The following is a 21,173-nucleotide window of genomic DNA, read 5'->3' as shown; positions in this document are numbered from 1 at the left end:
GAATTAACGTTGTTATGGGCAATGGGAGACAACTCAATAAACTGGACCAAAAAACTTCAATTTAAAATTAGAAACAACTTCTTCAATCACCTCTTATTTTAAAAATTATATGTCTAATGTGCTGGCTTTTAATTTTTTTCTTGTGGGTCTATGTCCTGAATGTATAAAACTAGACATTAATTTTAAGCTTATAGTATCAAAGTTAACAACTAGAATCAAAGAGTTGTTCAGAATTATTTTTACCAATCCACACAAATTAATATGCTCAAAGTTGTTGACGCTTTCACAGTTCTGCTTTTAACTCTGGCAAAATTTAAACAGAATTGCTTAATTTTTCAAAATTATTCACACATCACAAAACTTTTAAAAAAAAATTCATAAAAAACGTTTTAATAACAAGCTTTTATGTAATGATGCACTAAAAAGTAGAAAATAAATTATAGACTACTATTTAAATAACTATAAAGAAAAGCGTGGGTCACTTTAGTATCTATTGGATACCTTTACTAATGTTAAGGAAGACACCCACGCTTTTCTTTATAGTTATTTAAATAGTAGTCTATAATTTATTTTCTACTTTTTAGTGCATCATTACATAAAAGCTTGTTATTAAAACGTTTTTTATGAATTTTTTTTTCAGTACTTTACATGTTTTATTTACAATAGAGTTACATGACTAAAAACCATTGCGCGCCTACTGAACATCACGTTCAGTAGGCGCGCAATGGTTTTTGAACGCAGCCATTGAAGCTATTGAAGGTGATGACGCGTGTGGTGTGGTTGGCTAGACATGCCTACTAATTCGGTCCAAATTTTTATTAATTCATAAAAAATTAATTAGGCATCCAATTAAGTCAAATTTAGTTTCAGATTGCATTGTCTTCATGTCTTGACCCACGTGCCAACTGTGAATCGTATCGGTCAAGTAGAACTGTCCGAATTTTCACTCCTGCGTTTCCGTCTAGACTGACGACAGACAGAGGAAGTGAGTTAAATAAAAGCTTGTAAAAAAAAATTCATAAAAAACGTTTTAATAACAAGCTTTTATGTAATGATGCACTAAAAAGTAGAAAATAAATTATAGACTACTATTTAAATAACTATAAAGAAAAGCGTGGGTCACTTTAGTATCTATTGGATACCTTTACTAATGTTAAGGAAGACACCCACGCTTTTCTTCATAGTTATTTAAATAGTAGTCTATAATTTATTTTCTACTTTTTAGTGCATCATTACATAAAAGCTTGTTATTAAAACGTTTTTTATGAATTTTTTTTTCAGTACTTTACATGTTTTATTTACAATAGAGTTACATGACTAAAAACCATTGCGCGCCTACTGAACATCACGTTCAGTAGGCGCGCAATGGTTTTTGAACGCAGCCATTACGTGATGGCGCAGCTATTGAAGGTGATGACGCGTGTGGTGTGGTTGGCTAGACATGCCTACTAATTCGGTCCAAATTTTTATTAATTCATAAAAAATTAATTAGGCATCCAATTAAGTCAAATTTAGTTTCAGATTGCATTGTCTTCATGTCTTGACCCACGTGCCAACTGTGAATCGTATCGGTCAAGTAGAACTGTCCGAATTTTCACTCCTGCGTTTCCGTCTAGACTGACGACAGACAGAGGAAGTGAGTTAAATAAAAGCTTGTAAAAAAAAAATTCATAAAAAACGTTTTAATAACAAGCTTTTATGTAATGATGCACTAAAAAGTAGAAAATAAATTATAGACTACTATTTAAATAACTATAAAGAAAAGCGTGGGTCACTTTAGTATCTATTGGATACCTTTACTAATGTTAAGGAAGACACCCACGCTTTTCTTCATAGTTATTTAAATAGTAGTCTATAATTTATTTTCTACTTTTTAGTGCATCATTACATAAAAGCTTGTTATTAAAACGTTTTTTATGAATTTTTTTTTCAGTACTTTACATGTTTTATTTACAATAGAGTTACATGACTAAAAACCATTGCGCGCCTACTGAACATCACGTTCAGTAGGCGCGCAATGGTTTTTGAACGCAGCCATTACGTGATGGCGCAGCTATTGAAGGTGATGACGCGTGTGGTGTGGTTGGCTAGACATGCCTACTAATTCGGTCCAAATTTTTATTAATTCATAAAAAATTAATTAGGCATCCAATTAAGTCAAATTTAGTTTCAGATTGCATTGTCTTCATGTCTTGACCCACGTGCCATCTGTGAATCGTATCGGTCAAGTAGAACTGTCCGAATTTTCACTCCTGCGTTTCCGTCTAGACAGACAGACTGTCGACAGAGGAAGTGAGTTAAATAAAAGCTTGTAAAAAAAAAAAAAATCATAAAAAACGTTTTAATAACAAGCTTTTATGTAATGATGCACTAAAAAGTAGAAAATAAATTATAGACTACTATTTAAATAACTATAAAGAAAAGCGTGGGTCACTTTAGTATCTATTGGATACCTTTACTAATGTTAAAGAAGACACCCACGCTTTTCTTTATAGTTATTTAAATAGTAGTCTATAATTTATTTTCTACTTTTTAGTGCATCATTACATAAAAGCTTGTTATTAAAACGTTTTTTATGAATTTTTTTTTCAGTACTTTACATGTTTTATTTACAATAGAGTTACATGACTAAAAACCATTGCTCGCCTACTGAACATCACGTTCAGTAGGCGCGCAATGGTTTTTGAACGCAGCCATTACGTGGTCGTGATGGCGCAGCTATTGATGACGCGTGTGGTGTGGTTGGCTAGACATGCCTACTAATTCGGTCCAAATTTTAATTAATTCATAAAAAATCAATTAGGCATCCAATTAAGTCAAATTTAGTTTCAGATTGCATTGTCTTCATGTCTTGACCCACGTGCCAACTGTGAATCGTGTCGGTCAAGTAGAACTGTCCGAATTTTCACTCCTGCGTTTCCGTCTAGACAGACTGTCGACAGACTGACGACAGAGGAAGTGAGTTAAATAAAAGCTTGTAAAAATAGAACACTAGATGTAAAAGATGTAAATAAAATCAGGACCTATGATACAAGTAAACCTACATCAATGAATGAAAGCACATGACAGAAAGAAGTAAATCTGTATCCGTCCTCACATGCTGAGATGATGAAAACCATAATACTAAAGCAAACATGCCAAGGCTAATTGACGTTGTAAATTACATGTCTGGGTGAAATTTTTTTTTTTAAATGATATAAGTAAAAAAAACAAGACACATGGTGTAAGTTAAAAAAGCAGGACAAATGATGTAAGTAAAAAAAAACAGGACACATAATGTAAGTAAAACAGGACGCATGATGTAATTTAAAAAAAACAGGACACATGATGTTATTTTTAAAAAACAGGACACATGATGTAAGTAAAAACAAAACAGGACACATGATGTAATTAAAAAAAACGGACACATGATGTAATTAAAAAAAACAGGACACATGATGTAAGTAAAACAGGACACATGATGTAAGTAAAAAAAAACAGGACACATGATGTAAGTAAAAAAAACAGGACACATGATGTAAGTAAAAAATAAACAGGACACATGATGTAAGTAAAAAAAGGACACATGATGTAAGAAAAAAATAAGGACACATGATGTAAGTGAAAAAAAGGACGCATGATGTAAGTAAAAAAAAGGACATATGATGTAAGTAAAAAAACAGGACACATGATGTAAGCAAAAAAAAAAGGACACATGATGTAAATCATGAAGCTGCAGCTTCCTTCAATGTTTATTTTAAAAAAGTGATAGTGCTTTAACAAGTGGCTTTATAGTCATTAGGTACAACAGGTGTTTCTCTACTCAACTTTCACACAGCAAGAGTGCAGGATAAATATGTTTCCTTTCCCAAAAGTTAACACGCTAACAATCTTCAAATAATAAAATAAGTGTTTTTACCATCATCAGGTAAAAAAAAAATTTGTTATTTTTATGCAAGGGTTACCATGACAACAATCATCTGGTAAAATATGTGATAATCAATGAAAAATGTACCGAAACAACAGTTATTACATACAGGCTGTACATATGTAGAATTCAACACATTTTTTTTTTAAAACATAAAAATATAAACAGTAGCTTGGTAAGCTAACATGGCAATGGTTAAACAAGCATTATGTACATTACACAGTTGCCATGACAACGGCGAGAGCAGAACACAGATGATGTGAAATGTTTAGCTGAAGCACATCGTAAGGCAGTTAAACCTTTGTGTTTAACCTGAAAACAAGGAATGTGTCGTTAAGTGAACACACACATAAAGAAAGTTATCACCCATTAGCTAATAAACAGCTCATAAATCATCAGCCATAAGCTAACATACAGTTCATAAATCTTTAGCCGTTAATGAGTATTAGCTTACTTCAGCTACAATTTGATCCACAAGAAAAAAAAGGGTGTAAAAAAATATTGTAAACATGGAGTAAAATTAATACTTCCATTCTGATTATTCCTAGATGAAGACAAAATGAATATACTTAGGTCACATGAGACAAATGAACATATTACACAGATTGTCAATCTAATTATGATTTTATATTTGTGAAAGCTGTTTTTTTTAAATAAAAAAACGTGATGGTTGTGGAGTTTCTGGATGTTAAAAAAATTGTTTAAAAAACTGGAAAAGTTTTTACAAGAAACAAATTCTCAAATTTCACACTGGTGAAAATAGTTTATACAACGAGGCTGCTGCCATGTTTTTCAAAGTTTATTGTCATAGTTTGAAGTTTATCACATCTAGTATCAAAGTTTTTAAACAGTTTACAAATAATTGTAAACAAACATACAGTTCTCTAAACATTTAAACAGTTAAATAAAACATCACTGCACATCCATACATGAAGCAATTTCACCATGTCTTATACAGACATTTTAATTGTTATATCAGACAATTTAGAGACATTCTCTTTGCCTTATTAATGGACAGACATTTTTTTGGCCTTATAGTGTACAGGCATTCTGTTTGCCTTGCCAATGGACTGACATTGTTTGCCTTGCCAATGGACTGACATTCTGTTTGACTTAACAATGGACTGACATTCTGTTTGACTTAACAATGGACAGACATATTGTTTGCCTTGTCAATGGACAGACATATTGTTTGCCTTGTCAATGGACAGACGTATTGTTTGCCTTGTCAATGGACAGACATATTGTTTGCCTTGTCAATGGACAGACGTATTGTTTGCCTTGTCAATGGACAGACATATTGTCTGCCTTGTCAATGGACAGACATTCTGATTGTCTGATCAGACAATCTCATCAGATCAAATTTAAAAAGCAAAAAATATTAGTTTAAAAAAAAAATAGGATCAAATTACTTATTATTTTTAAAAATCCAATTCTAACATTCAACAACACACCGTTACCCATTATCACAATAATTATATAGGACCGAATTAGTAAACAATTTACAAATCTTATTTATAACTAACAAGCATGAGAGTTTCAAACAATGTATCAGGACATCTTTTTTTAATAAATTGACAATCAGTTGACTGGTATATGAGATCAATCCTGACCTTGAACCCCAGTTATGTGGTATCCTGTCAGTCCTGACTGATGAAGACGTTACGTGTCAGTGTGTCACTGTATGAGAGAGGCTACATCCTCCCTGCCTATGGAGCACAGGCCTTCTTTTAATTTATTCAGGTTCCCGTCTACAGTCTGGGAATATAAGAAATTACATTAACATCCTAAAATAGAATTACATTAACATATAATTAAGCAAAAATAACATGCAAACATATAATCACATAAGCATCTGAAAATAGAATCACTTGAATATACAAAAATAGAATCATACTGGCATATCACATAAACATGCAAAAATAGAATCACATCAACATCAGAAAATATACTCACTTACACAACAAACACATAAAATATTCTTTTTAAAAATAACGTTTATATACTGTACACATACAATTTAAAAAATAAATAAGTTGCCAAGCTACTGACAGAAGTTCCGTTATAATAAAGAATATTTGGTTAATCACTTTAATAAAAACAAGAGATTTTTGTGATGTTAGTCATCTAAGTTGAAAAGGTTTAAATCCCTAAACTTTAAACAACTAGTTCAATGGGCTTTTTTTTTACTAAACAATTTGTTTGTTTACTTATATAATAATCTCTTGAAAATAAAATTCAAGAGAAATATTTAAATATCCCTTGAACTAAAATTGACCAATAAAAACACTTCCAGGTCCTAACAAGCTAGTATTGTAACCCTAGCCCAGTGGGGTTTTAATAAGTAGTGAATATTACATTTTTTTAAATAACAAATTCCAATGATCACTATCTAGTCAGACAAAAATGATGAACCTCAAAATATTCCAGCAAAAAATCAGTTGGGCTGGTGTGACTGGACCTCATTGCAACCAGGCTGGTAGTCAAGTTGGAGAAGCCGAGTTTCTCTGCCAGAGCGATGACGTCTTTGTCCCTCTGTGGAGGGTCCAGCAGACGTGAGAGGTCCATTCTGGTTTTTGTACACAGCTCTGACACGCCTCGGTGAGCTGAAATTTATTTTAAAAATTTGTCACAAAGTAAGTTTTAACTGTAAATTTATAGATAATTTGGGTCAAAGGCATAACAATGAAACAACTAAGGTCTAAGGAAATTTGTTATCTCCGAATTTTTTATTTCCACCTTGATCATGAGATCTTAGAGATAATTCTGAGTTGACTGATTGATTGTCTCAAGAAAAAAAATTTCAATATAATTTTAACGTTTTATTAAGTGAAGAAAAGGGTGAAATTCTTTACAAAAGTGTACATAATATTGTGTTCCGAAATCCTAAATTAGTATAACAGGAAAAACAAATTTAAACACCAACCTGAAGAAGGGAGATAACTCTCTAGTCCACTGTCATTGATTGTCTTCCCTGGGAGACTTGTAAGCCAATCAGATGTCAACCCAACTGACATCATAGACAGACGTGATGTCAATTCATCACTGTCATCTGATGGAGGTTGATTTGCTGCGTTGGCCTCACCAAACAAAATGCGAAGGATCTTGAGTAAAATATTAGCCAGTCAATACTATTCATGATACTCATTCATAATATCAGCATATGGTAAAGAGTAATGCTAGTATTCTGTTTATGCTATATACCTACATATGTTTAGTCTACATTAGCAAGCTAAATTACCTGTTCATTATCATCAGCGTAATCCAAAGGCCTCAGCATAATGGTAAAGAGTAATGCTAGTATTCTGTTCATGCTATATACCCACATATGTGTAGTCTACATTAGCAAGTTAAATTACCTGTTCATTATCATCAGCGTAATCCACAGGCCTCAAGCCCCTGCGGTTGATGCAAGAGTTTTCTTCTCCTCCCAAATCTGGGTCAGGAATCTCCTCATTCTCGCAGTTCAGGTCGGCCCCGGCTGTGACAAGCAGCGCCACCATCCCCACCAGCTGCCGTGCACATGCTATGTGCAGCGCTGTGTTCCCATCAAAACACCTGGCGTTGACGTCAGCTTGGGCCTGGTGATAAAAGATGAACTGGCGTTACCATAGTTACAAGGCCAAGGCTGGAAAACTCTTTGAATGCAAGGTCAAGGCTGAAACTACCAACTCTTTGAGATTCTCATTCTATTTTATAAGTTTTAGCCAAGACTTTGTGCCTAAATTTAGATTAGTAGTAAAAAATATTTTGATGTCTTTTTGAGGTTAAGAATTAGCTTAACAGTTATATGTTTGAATAACTAAATATAGATAAAAATATTGATTTTTTAAAATAGAAGAACTGTTATGATTTTCAATATGTGTATTGTCAAGTCATAACAAACAGTGCATACTAAGGGCAAAATGTTGTTTGATTCAGTTAAGCATTAGGGTTATTATAGTTTTGTTTCCTTTGTGTTATACATACTACTCACCCTAACAAAATTCTACAAACTTAAAGCTCCAGAAAAAAAAATCAGTGTCTCACCTCCAACAACAAGTAGCTGGCCACAGGCAGATCACCATTGTCCACAGCGTGGTGCAGGGCTGTCTTGCCAGACTTGCCATCAGGCAGGTCCACCAGAGCCTGGGCAAACACCAGCAGCTGCAGCATGTCAACACTTCCTGCCATGGCGGCCAGGTGGACGGGGGAGTAGCCTGTTACATGTCAATATAGTTATTAGCCTGGTATGTTATCAACATTTCACACAATCTACAAATAAACTTTGAGAAGAATGTTTTTCTCAGTAGTCAAATTGATATTTATTGTTGGTGGTAGAGAGCTCAATAGCTAACTTGAAAGTCTCGAGTTCGGATCTCATACTCAAGTCTGTAGGACGTCGCACAGCTAACCCCTGACCCTCTTTAGGGTAAGTTAAGGTGGCTGGGCATAGTGTTCACCTCACCCTCTCTTCATATGCCATGATCAAGAGACAGATAAGCACTATTTCATCAACCTATTTCATTGTTAGATGCAAAAGTGAAACTTTACTTTTACAATTATTTACTGAATTATAGTTAAAAGTATTTAAAAATAGCACTAATAAAGTGTGCTGTAAAATTGACCCTACCATCATAATTGAGGTAATTCAACTCTGGGAAAGGGTTGAACTGACTTTGCCCAGGTCTCAGATACTTGACCAGAATTTTCAGGCATTTTTCTGCGTTGTTTAAAACAGCCAGGTGAGCTGGGGTGTTGCCGTTGCGGTCAGCGATGGTTGGGTCAGCGCCAGCGTGCAGCAACAACTCAACCATCCCCTCCTGGTTCATCACTGAGGCCAGGTGTAAGGGGGTCTGTGAAAAAAGTCAACATTCAACTCTCTCAACTAACTTTAAAAAAATGATACATTGACTGCTCTACAAATATACTTTGGCATGAAGTAAGGATGAGTGTTATGATTAACATAAAGAAATATTTATAGATCAAATGTACAACAAATTTAGCTGTAAAGAAACATAATGCTAAGATTGGGAGGCTTTTTGTTTGTTGATTACTTGCTGGGTAATTCAGAAACTTTGCTATGGAGATGTGAGTAAATAATTTGAAACTTCTAGGGAGGGCTTTGGTAAATTATAAAAAAAGGTTAAAGTATGTTATATTTACTATTTAAATTGAATTTCATTCAAAGAGAAAAGAAAAAAAAAACTGATTATAGCTAATCATGGTTACTACACAATAGTACTCATCAGTACAATGAGTAGACCTAAACAGCTGAACTATTTTATAAAATACTCTGTATCAAATCCAATGGTAAACAGGGCTAAACTCTAAGTGCAAGTTCCCAACAGTTTAGACAGAGAAACTAAAATCTGACCTGGCGCAGTAAGTTGAGTGAGTTGATGTGGCGTTTAGATTCAGGGAGTGTACACATAACATCCAACAATCCTTTCAAAGCTTCCGTTTGTGAGTTAATGACAGTCAGGTGTAGAGACCTAATTCACAGTAAGAAAAAAAAAATTTCAAGAGTTCAGAAGACATTAGGAAAATATATAGAAGTTAAACATTGCTGAGTATCAATTCAAATTGAGCAATATTACTTAATTTGAGATTTTAAAAAACTTGTAAATAAAATCTTACAGATCCCCATTTTTGTTGCTAACAGCCAACAGATGGCGCTGCACCAGTAAAAGATGTCTGATGTCCCCAGTTTCAGCAAAGTCAGTCAACGCTGCTAGAGTTCTCTCTGCGACACGACCAGTCACCTGACGCACTTTTTCAGTCAGCTGCTGGCAATGGGTGGTAGAAGTTTCTGGAATATAAATATACTTAGTGCAGTGGGACATTACAGCTAGAAAAAAAAATTTAGTGAGCTGGGAAGAAAAATAATTTACAGTAAAAATAAAATTGACTTTTTTTCTAAAGTACTCTGATACAGAATGTGTGAAAATGGAGTTAAATGGGTGTGTGGAAGTAAGTGTTAACAGGAAAGGAAGGAGGAGTGTGTGAAGATATGTGATGCAACTAAATCTAACATTACCATACAACATCAATAGGTTATAGATTGTATCTTTATTTTTAAAAAAAAATATTTTCCAGCTTTTTGGAGATGTTTATAAGTCACAACTGCTAACATGAAGGTCTCGAGTTCATAGGATGTCCACCCAGCTATGATGGATACCTGATTCACATTAGGGAGAGTATAGTGCTAACCACAGTCTCTCTTTATATCCTGAGATTACAGAAACCGGTGAACTCTACTTCAATGATAGCCAAGCCCTCCTAGGTAACTTATATTTTCCTGAGACTTTAACACAAGAACTAAGACTATGAAAACAAATGAAGCGTGACAGAAAATCGTACCTGACGACTGATTGGACGGCACTGATCCAGGCACTACTTTATTAGGTGACATCTGCTGACCTTTAAGCCCCGCCTCCTCAGATGTTTCAGAGAAACCCTCGTCACTCCTGACACCTTCAGAATTGACGTCCATCTTTACATCCGGCTCCAGGTGCTCGTCTGAGGATGACAGAGACTTCCTCTGGCCCCCGTCCTCGCTCTCCTCCTTGATAGAGATTTCAGTGTTGGAATGTTTGACCCTGTGTGAGCTCACCATCTTTTTCTCCTCCAGCGAGATCAGAGATTTTCCTCCTGAGCCAGGGTCTACACCAGAGTCCACCCATTCCAGTATAACATCTTGGGGGGACCTTGTTTTCTCTTCTTTGTTAGATGAGGATTTTCCTGGAGATGTTTTGTCATCTTTATTTGATGGGGATTTTCTTGGAGATGTTTTGTCATCTTTGTTTGACTGGGATTGTTCTGAAGGCCTAGCTGGAGATGTGTGGTACTCTTTTGCTAATGGAGATTTCAGTTTTTCTTTCTAAAAGAAAATAAGCACAACATTACTTGAATATTTTTCATTATTTCATCCATAGCTCTTTAAATGGCCTAATTGTGTCCACATTAAAAATGATCATCTCACATTTTGCTGGGCAATTTATTTTTGTCTCATTAAACCCTTTAACACTAAACAATGTTTTTTACAGTAGTTTCAACCGTCTGATATAAAAATAAAAATTAATTGAGCTACAGCAGTAAAGATAAAATAATTGCACAATTCTGTATATAATATATGTCTGTATACTTATTGAATGCACGTTTCAAATGTTGTGGTCACAGTTGTAAAATTTTCTGATCAATGCTAAATTTACCTTCAATGTTTCATTGTGTTCATACATCTTGGAGGTGGCAGGGGAAGTGGGCATGATGGCTGCATCAACTTCTATATCCCCATCATCAGTTGAGAACCAAGGGTCGTTATCACTGGACATGGAGCTGGAGTTATCTCTCTTCCTATCCAGCCTTGCCCTCAAAACCTGGCTATCCAGTACTCTGTTATTCCTTTCAAACTCCTCCCTGGCAGCTAACAGCAAAGGAATTTAATCATTTAAAATATGATTTATAGTAAAAACAATAATTAAATTAACCAAATTACCATATTTCGATTATAATTTTAACATTATAGCTATTAACCATCCTAATAAAAATCTTTATACATTATTTACTACATATTTTAAGAATGACATGATGTGTTGTATTATGGCTACACCCCACCATTTTTACCTTCTTCCACCATTGTTGGGATAGAAATATAGTTATGCATGACCATCTCTGTGAAGAATATAGTTAAAATAATTAAAATATACAACAGCATCAAACTTACTTTGACAAAGTCAAAAATTTAATGTCTAAAAATAAATAACTTTTTCAAATAACTATATGAATTTATATACAATCTTTAGTGAAAACAGCCATGGCAATGTTATTGCTTACAAATGTTTTTAGATTAGTTTTTCTAGCCAATTTTGAAAATAATTTATCTAAATCTGTTTGATGGCTACAAACAGTTTGCAGCATTATCATCAGAAACTAGTTTAGTTTTAACAAAACTTTATTTGAATCCCAGACACAGGACAACAAAAGCAAATGAGAAAACACATGACATCATTACCATTTGATCCTATCATATTGCCACCACCTCCACCACCACTCCCAGGGCCATTGCACATTCCCACACCACCATTTCCACCATTGTGGCCCATTCCACCAAGTCCACCGTCACCCATGCCAGAGCCGCCTTGGCTACCATCTCCACCAAAGTCGTAGCCGTCAAGTGGAATACGCTTCCTTTTCTTGCTCGCAATGTTGTCTTTGTCTGAACATACATTTAACATGGATATCAATCATGCCGCTCCAATAGTTGTAAATATTGAAACAAAAATACACAAAAAAAAAATAATTAAACCTTATTGAGCTAAAAGTTGAAATGGTTTATTTTTGGGTCTTCAACTTAATGGTTAAAAACCCAAACTTTTTTTAAAAATTGGATCATTTCTGCTCCAGAATTATTACTTACAGCATTGAGTTATTATATTTTTTATAACTGTTTCCAAGCATGACTAAGGTGATTGTGATATGGCAGTGAAGATATCATAGATGTAAACTTAACACTGAAAAGGCTGTAGGATAAGGACAAAGTTCTCACCTCTGTTTTGAGGGAAGTAGGTGAAGGCCTTGGGTTCACTGACCTCCTGGTCAGACTTGCGCTGCAGCATGATGAGAACATTGACAGCCTTGTCAATCATGGTGTTCCAGTAGGCTGGAGTTTTGAACACAATGGCGTACTGAAAAGTAATGTCCCAGCATTAGGTGATGCCTTTACACTAGAAGGACTGAATGCGTTCAGTAAAAGAGATGGAAAAATTTAAAGATGACTTTCTAAACATTTTTATGGACGTCAAGTGGATAAATGTAATGCTCAACTGTCTAATGACATAAAGTGGATACACTTCATTAATCACCTATCTAATGACATAAAGTTGATAAATTAATGAAGGCTCACCTGTCTGTGGACATCAAGAGGACCAAAGTTACCAAACGCCTCCCATTTAACGCTGCCATCTGGGTTTTGTTCCACAAACCTCACTTGGATGTCATCTGGAAATAAAGATATATCTTAATTCATATCTGATTTTTTTTCTTTCAGTAATTTTCTACTTTTGATTGGGCAATAATTAAATAAAAATGATTTTTTAAAATGCGTAACAACATCATCCTTTAAAAGTTGGATCCTAACCTTTCTGAACCTTTTCACACAATAAAAAAACTTCTTCATTTCCTGAACAGCAGCCTCCATACTTATCCATGCGACAAATCTTTAGTGCTGAAGCTCCAGGGGATTCTGTACAGGGACAAAGATTTATCAACATTTTAACAAAAATTGGTTTCATGTTTTGATTTCAATAGTTAGTAAAGTTGTATAACGGAAAGAAAATAGTTTATCAACATTTTTTTTTAATTGGCTACTATGTTTGACTTCAATAGTTAGTAAAGTTATATAAGACTTGTAGGTCATGTAACTTAAGCAAACATGTGAAAATGAATTGACTAAAGCTACTTGTGTTCAAGCTCGTTTGCATTTTTATATATATTTTATATTGGACAAAAATTATTTATTTAATTTAAAAACACAAACTCATCCAGTATACCTATTAGTGTATCCAACATAAACATACAAACAAATCTGATCAGAAGAAGACTAAATGATCTAACATTTTAAATTTTAGGTATCTGTTTTGGGCCATGACAAAATGATGAGAGAACAGACTTACTGCTGTCATAGATGGGATGGGACACAACTGGGGGCAACAGTTTGCCCAGAGATCCGTCAGGGTTGCGGAGGAAAACTTGGAAACATAACCGGACAACATTTAGCTGCATTGTTTTAGACTGCTCCTCTGCCTGTTGCCTGGCAATGCGTTTGTCCTCATCTGTAGAGTTTATATTTGTCAACAATATACAAATATTTCTGAAACTAAATTAAACAAAACATTTTAAAAGTCGATTGTATAATAAGTTAAGAGCCTCAACAATAGCAATTTTGTTAAGGTATGGTGTTCCATAGAACCAAATGATACCAGATAGGGGCAGCCAACTGGTGGAAGTAAAGCCATGTAAATTATTAATAGTCAGATTACCTACCCCTGAGGAACCTAAAGCCTAAAGTCAGCTATTAGCTATTGAGTTAAAAGTGAGCAAGAATTTAGTGTTCCGGTTAGTGGTAAATCTAATACATAGAGTCAGATAATAATTGTAATATTATCAACAATGAGTGAACTAAAGCCTTGATTCAGCTACTGACAGATTAACTCTGATTAGTGGATTTTTTAAAATCCATTGTTAGGTTACCTGTGATTGGTGGATCCACGTTCATGTTGTTGGCCTGCACCTTTTTGTTAAGGATGATTGAGTCAATATTCCTCTCTGTCAAAACATCGACCAAACGTTTTCTCGTCACATGAAGAATGCAAAGGTTGGGAAAACTGGTGAAAAAGTCAAACAATTTTTTTTCAAAACTTTCTGTCTTGATTCAATATTTCTATGCTGTTATTTTAAAAATTAAAGTTATAAAAATAGTAATAACAATTAAGTATTCTAACTTACCTACAAGATATTTAATTTAATATTTGTAAAAACTGAACCATTATAAACTAAAAATATCATAGTTTAGTCAATTTTCTGACCTTATACAATCGACGTTTGATTTGATCTCCACAGTACATAAGCCATTAGTGCAGCTGGTTCCCACCAGTTTGTGCGCATGGGACCTTGGTGTTTTTTCATCTGTGACTAGGCTGACAACAACTCTGGCAGCACCAGTGTAGTTTTCTATCTGGGAAAACAATCAATTAAAATCTTTTCAATTATGGGCCAAAAATGTTTTTTATGAGGATGAAATTCTGTTAAAACTGTTAATTGATATATTCTTAGCACTGTTTAGTTAAAAGAAAATCTATAGTGTCCTTCTAGAATCTAGGTATAAATGGAAAAAGAATATGCCTCAGGTAAATTTTGCCTAAAACATTAAGAAAATTATAGGCCTATAGATAGGCTACTAAATCATTGTGACATTAGCATTTTCATTAAATAGATGTATAAAATTAAGTTCCCTTTCAGACCTGTGTGGTCCATACAACAGATGAATTCATTTGTTTTTTATCTTGAAAATTGCAGCAATTCTGTGGTCAACACTAAGCCACCTTTATTACCACTGACTAAAGCCAGGTACCCATCAGTGCTGGATAGACTCAGAGACATCCATCCGATTCAAGCAGGGTAACTGCACTCATGGATTTCTAGTTAACAATCATTAGACCACCTTGTTTCACATATCAATAAGCTTTACAAACCTTGTCTTTGTAGCAACTTACTTTAATAGATGGGTATGATTTTCGACTTCTCTCACTTTTGGTACCTTGAAGCCCACCATGACTGGGCCCTTCACATTCATACCTGAACCTGAAGCCCCTCTGCTGGGGTTGCTCAGAGATAACAACATATGGCTCTGGTTGTATAGTACCTGACAAAACAAGGCAAAAGCAAAACATAAAATATGGCTGACTCGGCAAAATATGACAAATGGTGATACATTAAATTATAATTAATTATAAATCCTTTTCTTCCTAATTAAATAAAAACAACTAACAACTTTTCCCCCTTTCTGCTTGAGTTGATGATTAGGTAGAGCAATGTGCAAATATTAATTTTAATTATTGTCAGAACAGATTGGTTAGCCAAATGAGAAATTCAGGGCAGTTAAATCATTACAGTTTATATGTTACTTTCTTTAATTTCCCTGCCCATGTTTACAAACTTTACTTATCATAGGTGTCGAAAAACATATTTTAATACAAAACATACTTATGGTCTGGTAACAGAGGTGTAACAACCTGATCCAGCTTGCGGGGCGAACTATCACTTTGACCCCCCCCCCCCAAATAAATATGCACTTTTTTAACAACTTAACAACATTTTTTTTTCTGACAAGCATATTCTCGCACAAATGTTAAATCAGTTTGTCCTGTTAAGTAAAGTAACGATCAATTCTCTTATAATTTAGTAAATAATCCAGCTCAGAAAGAACGTTTAAATTTTTTTCTACTCCTTTTGGCACCCCCTATGGCCAGCACCTGGGGTGGCTGACACACCCACCCTCCCCTAGCTACTCCTCTCTCTAGTACTTGAATATATTATTAATGTTACCATTTGAATAGCTGGTTCCAGCTAGAGATTTCAGTTGTCCATTGGCTGTATGAAGGGGTAAACTGAAAGGTTGCTGGATGACATTTTTTGACTGCAGGTCTACTGGTAAAATGTTCTCATTCAGATATTTGCTGTCTGAGTCCTCTGATGAGCTGTTGTACATGCTCATGTTTGTCTGAGAAATGAGAAAAAAATTAAAGCACCAGGTTTTTTTATTTTTACTTTCTCATATACGGACTATAGAGGAAGTACAGTAATTGTGCAAAACATCAAAATTGACATTGTCACAAATCTTGACATTTAAGACCTCCCTGTGTTGGAAAAACTTAATTTTGCTATCTTGTCTGTATGTCTGTGAACACGTTAAAGCTAGGTTGATGAAACTTCATATATAGCATTCTATCAAAGTTGTTGTTCTGTATCAACTATTCAGTGATTTCCAGTAACAGAAAGTGGAACTTATTCTACTTTTGGTTTTTATGCCTATAACTCGAGAACTGTTTCATAATTCTTTTTTTTCTATGAGATTCTATTCTATTTCAAACAGTTTAAGTATTTAAAAACTTCTTAAAAATCATATCCTGAGTTGCCATCCCCCATAGTGCTATATAAGAATATTAGAGAACGCTTAGGGGAGATCATTACCGCTAAACTTTGTTTGCATCCTCTGTTGCAAAAGTCTGGATTATTGTCAGAGCATGGACATGCTACAATAACATTAGTAAAGATGGTCTAACTAATCTAGCTACTCACACTATGAGTGACAAGGGGTAGAAATTGTGACAACACATTTACAAATTAAAATTAATGAAGCATTACTACGCTGTTGAACCCATCACCATGAAACTTTAAGAAGTTGTTGAGAGTACTCTTGGGAAGGTTTCTGCAATTAATTTTTTTTTAATTTCTGAGGTGCGACACTCATTTTTTTACAATTTTGCACCCAGAGTTTCTGGCAGCTAAATTAGAATCTGGGATCTGTTGATTGGGCATATTGCACAGGGGGTCATAAGTACTACTTGATTCAACTTTCAAATTTCACCATTCACATGACCCTGTGACCCAGGCTCCCCCATGAGCACTGTGGTACCTACATTCATTTTAAAGATTGCCATACACTAGGGACAAGGTCGGTTACTATAATCTTTCACTAAATCCAATCAGATGCACCCACATTCGCCCAGATGCTAATAAAGTGACCAGGCTACTAATCACTCACTAAATCAATTCAGGTGCATTTAACAGTGCCCTGCCCTGACGATCGGGTGACCTGCAGCACCCAGGGCTCCTTTGTGAGCACTATGGCACCTACATTCATTTTAATTTAAACAGCACCCTACAATAGGGACACGGTAGGTCATAACATTCAGTGACTAAACTGAACCTGGGACCCAGCGTCCCTGCAGTAGTGTGACTGGTGGTCCCTAAGAGCGAATTGCGACGCCCTGATGTGTGTTCTTACTCTACCTACCTTAGGCTTATTGATTAGATCTAGGATGCATCTATTCGGACCCGGGTCCTAATAGCCTCGGCCGCTATTGGGACCAGCCAATAGAATTGTTAAGATTTAGTTATACAAAAATTCTTTTAAGATGCAGAATATATCTTTTCTGTTGTGATTTTTTTCCCTGTAATTCTAAATGATATATTGAGATTTTGCTTTAAATACCCGATATCATTACTGTGTGTCGTTAGGTCTATAATATAATTATGACCTATGGTATGAACTTCTATGACCGAGCGCATGTTGAGCCGCGCATGTAAAAATGTGTTGTTGTTTTTCTTCTGTTAAACGTAATTTGATTTCATAGGTCTATCCGTCCAAATATACACACACACACACACACACACATATATATATATATATATATATATATATATATATATATAATTGTATAAGATAGCTCATATAGGCTGCAGACTACAGCTTTTGGCCAGTTTTCTTGAACACGAATATCACGTATGCGTTGTAGTACGCTTTAATAGAAGCAATACGTAACATTTGAACTCACAATGACCCCAAATCCGTTTTTTCCCTCTTGCTGGGTTGAGAGGGGAGGGGGGGGGGGACTACGGCGACGACGAATCTCGACAAGCTCATAGCCATGGTCTTGCTATGACGTATGCTATACGCCTACACTGTTCACATCTAAACCAATCTGAACTCACAGTGACCCAGGCTAGACCGTGCGCTGACCAGAAAACGCGAGCGGGCGATCAATGGAGCAACGATGTTTTTATAGGGCCTAATTGGCGTGTTTAAAAACCTAAATCTAGAAAGAAAAAAAAAATCTATTTTAAAAAAAAAAACAATTACAAAAAGACACTTTTGGAAACAACTCAATGGAATGTTAGACTTAGATAAATACACTTTATTTCACGCAAAAACGATAGCTTTGATAGGTTCTGATCCCGTAACTGATCAAGATGCGGGAGGTACTGCGTTCTCCACTCGACCACGTCTTACGATAATTGCTATATATTTACTGATTTTGTATATACAGCTAAATATAGGGTATTTAGTAATAGCAACACAAGAACTAACGCTAGATAATCCGCATAACTAATTACAATAAAAGACAACAAAATACGAGCAAATCAACAAGAAAAATCAAATAAACATAAAAGGTATAATTTTAATACAGGTTGTACAAGTGCTTAACGAACTTAATGCCGGGTCCCAATAGCGGCCGAGGCTATTAGGACCCGGGTCCCAATAGCGGCCGAGGCTATTAGGACCCGGGTTCCAATAGCCACTTCCTAAGATCTATTCTAGATTTATTTTTTAGTTAAGATCTAGAATCTATGATCTAAAATCTAAAGTAAAGGCTAAGAGCAAGAGTCTAACTAAGACAATGCCACTGACAATAAAGTAGCTAGACTAGATCTAGATCTTTAATCTAGAACTAAATAAAAATAAAACTCTATCCTACAACTTTACTATTGAAGTATTCTAGTCCAGATCTACTTTAGATCTTGTCTACAACTAGATCTAGAAACTAGATTTATAAACTTAAATAAACTAAATTCATCCTTAAATTAAAAGTTAAGTAAATTTATGTTTAAGTTAGTTAATGTTAGGCCTACTCAGTAAGACAAGTAATCATAATGTAACTGTAGCCAGTGTAGCCTCAGTAAGTTCAGGTAGATCTAGAATCTAGATCTAGATCTAGATTAGATTTATTAGATCTAGTCTAGTTAGTTTTTGTAGCCTACCTAGAAGTTAGAAGGCTATAATTTTACTAATATTTTAGGCGAAATATAGATCTACCTCGGGATTATTCTTTTTCCATTTAGAATGACACCATTGATTTTCTTTAAACTAAGACGTGCAATAATATGTAAAAATAACAATACTGTCAATACGGTCATAAGAGAAATTAACAACAAGCAAGGAAACTCATTTCGATATTTAGGGAATTTCCCTTAGCTTTGTGATTGGCCTATCTTGACCATGTGACAGTTTCCACGATTTTAATTGGATACTATTTTATATTTTTAGAAACATTCTTAAAATAAATTGTGATTTTTATAACCTAGGGAAAACTAACACACGGATGCAAAACAACTTATTTTTGCTTACAAAAGCAACTAGATCTAGATCTAGATCCATGCCAGTTAAACAGTGGAAATAAGTAACCAACTGAAAATAATGAAAACTATAGGCCTATTTAAAAAGATACGGTGATTAAAGTAACACGTGGCGTATATTATAGGCGTAAATATTCAAATCCTTTAGAATTGTGCTTCAGTGGCGTAAGTAGGATCTTAATAATCAAAGCTAAATAGAAAAGATGCCCGCACTAACATGTCGAATTAAAATGCCTGCACTGGTGCATATAAGACGTGTTTACACTTGCGACGTGTAAACTATACATGTCTGGACAAAAACTTCACAATAAGTGAATAGCCCCCCCCCCCCTCACACACACACACACACACAACCCTATACATACATGTTCTGATAAAATTAGCATTGCAAGTGTAAACGCGGCGAAAGAGGTCGTCTATAAATAACGTCATGCTTTTTTATTTGACGATTTTCCCCTCCCCTTCGTCACACATCGTAACAAAAAGCCAGACCCCCTAAAATGACGGCACACCTTAACATACCCCCCACCCCAAATTGCAGTTTAATTTTTTAAAGCATCGATTTTTTTTTTGTCAAAAATATTGTCTGAGCTCGGTTAACATAGAGTATACTAATCAATTTCTATTGAAATTTACATTAGGGGTCGTCCGTAAATGACGTCACACTCGTAGGGGGAGGGGGGTTCCGTAATTTTGTGACGGTGTGTGATGAGGGGGAGGGGGGGGGGCGTTCAGATGGTGCGACATCACACTTTTGCATTTTAAAAAAGCAATGTTTGAAAACGAATTTTAGACGTTATTTTGCGTTTTAGAAAACTATTTTAATAAATTGTAATAGGAATTGATTAAAATACACTATTTTGACAGAGTTTAGACAAGATTTTGGAAAAATATCGATGTTTAAAAAAAAAATTCAACTGCAATTTTGAGGGGGGGGGGGGGGATTGTAGGCTGAGGTGTGACGTCATTTTAGGAAGGGGGGGGGGGTCTGGCTTTTTGTGATGATGTGTGACCGAGGGGAGGGGGAGGTAAAAATCGTCCAAAAAAAGCGTGACGTCATTTATGGATGACCCCTTAACTGTTTTCGAAAACGCGAAATAACGGCTAAAATTCAGTTTCTAATATGACTTTTTTTTAAAATGCATATCTTTTTGTATATCTTTGAAAAATGCCAGAAAGAAATACTGATTCCTCCATTGGTGCGATCATATCACCACTGAAGATTCAAGGACTATTTGACTGCTAATTAACTGCTAATTAATTGGTCTAAGCAGTTATCTCATTTAAATGATACTGCTTGTAAAATATATGATCTAGGCTAGTCAAGATGTAAACTCATGCTGTAGACAAGTCGTGGAATTAATCAGACACTCATCCCTAATGTGAACATTTTGCTAAAAAAATTATGAGAGCTTCTTGAGGAAAATAAATTATCTCATCTAAGTTCGACGATAAGAATTTATTGCTGTAGGTGTTAGCTATATGTAATGTAGTTTAATATTTCATTTAAAGAATAGTTAGCCTGTTTAACGAAGTGTTTTGGCCTTCTTTATGAGTTTGATTATCTCCCCTTACTTTCTTCAAACATCGC

The 21,173-nt window shown here is 34.9% G+C and overlaps 1 protein-coding gene across 1 annotated transcript; it reads right to left on the bottom strand.

Moving 5' to 3' along the window:
- Positions 1 to 3,700: 3,700 nt before the first annotated feature.
- Positions 3,701 to 19,402, bottom strand: LOC131930129 (nuclear factor NF-kappa-B p100 subunit). Its single transcript, XM_059286519.1, has 21 exons — positions 19,263 to 19,402; positions 15,992 to 16,166; positions 15,160 to 15,308; positions 14,473 to 14,621; positions 14,138 to 14,271; positions 13,561 to 13,719; positions 13,026 to 13,130; positions 12,792 to 12,886; positions 12,435 to 12,573; positions 11,901 to 12,104; positions 11,513 to 11,560; positions 11,101 to 11,312; positions 10,250 to 10,769; positions 9,527 to 9,698; positions 9,264 to 9,381; positions 8,520 to 8,742; positions 7,937 to 8,106; positions 7,267 to 7,488; positions 6,834 to 7,011; positions 6,323 to 6,513; positions 3,701 to 5,665 (listed from the first exon to the last, which is right to left on the bottom strand). The coding sequence occupies exons 2-21, from the start codon at positions 16,158 to 16,160 to the stop codon at positions 5,585 to 5,587; spliced, it is 3,438 nt and encodes a 1,145-aa protein (XP_059142502.1). The 5' UTR covers positions 16,161 to 16,166; positions 19,263 to 19,402; the 3' UTR covers positions 3,701 to 5,584.
- Between the last annotated feature and the right edge of the window lie 1,771 nt (positions 19,403 to 21,173).

This window comes from Physella acuta, unplaced genomic scaffold (genome assembly GCF_028476545.2).
Source record: "Physella acuta isolate Inbredline_101_S28 unplaced genomic scaffold, ASM2847654v3 ptg001723l, whole genome shotgun sequence".
Taxonomy (NCBI): Eukaryota; Metazoa; Mollusca; class Gastropoda; family Physidae; genus Physella; species Physella acuta.
Note: the sequence above shows the minus strand (reverse complement) of the source record. Positions and strands in the feature narration are given on the sequence as shown.

What these genes read in the sequence shown, in the direction of transcription:
- LOC131930129 (XM_059286519.1), bottom strand. Translation starts at nt 16,160, where the DNA reads ATGAGCATGTACAACAGCTCATCAGAGGACTCAGACAGCAAATATCTG. An exon ending in CCCAACAATGGTGGAAGAAG is followed by an intron (nt 11,313 to 11,512) that starts GTAAAAATGGTG and finishes CTTTGCTGTTAG; the next exon opens with CTGCCAGGGAGGAGTTTGAA. An exon ending in AACACAATGAAACATTGAAG is followed by an intron (nt 10,770 to 11,100) that starts GTAAATTTAGCA and finishes ATTTTCTTTTAG; the next exon opens with AAAGAAAAACTGAAATCTCC.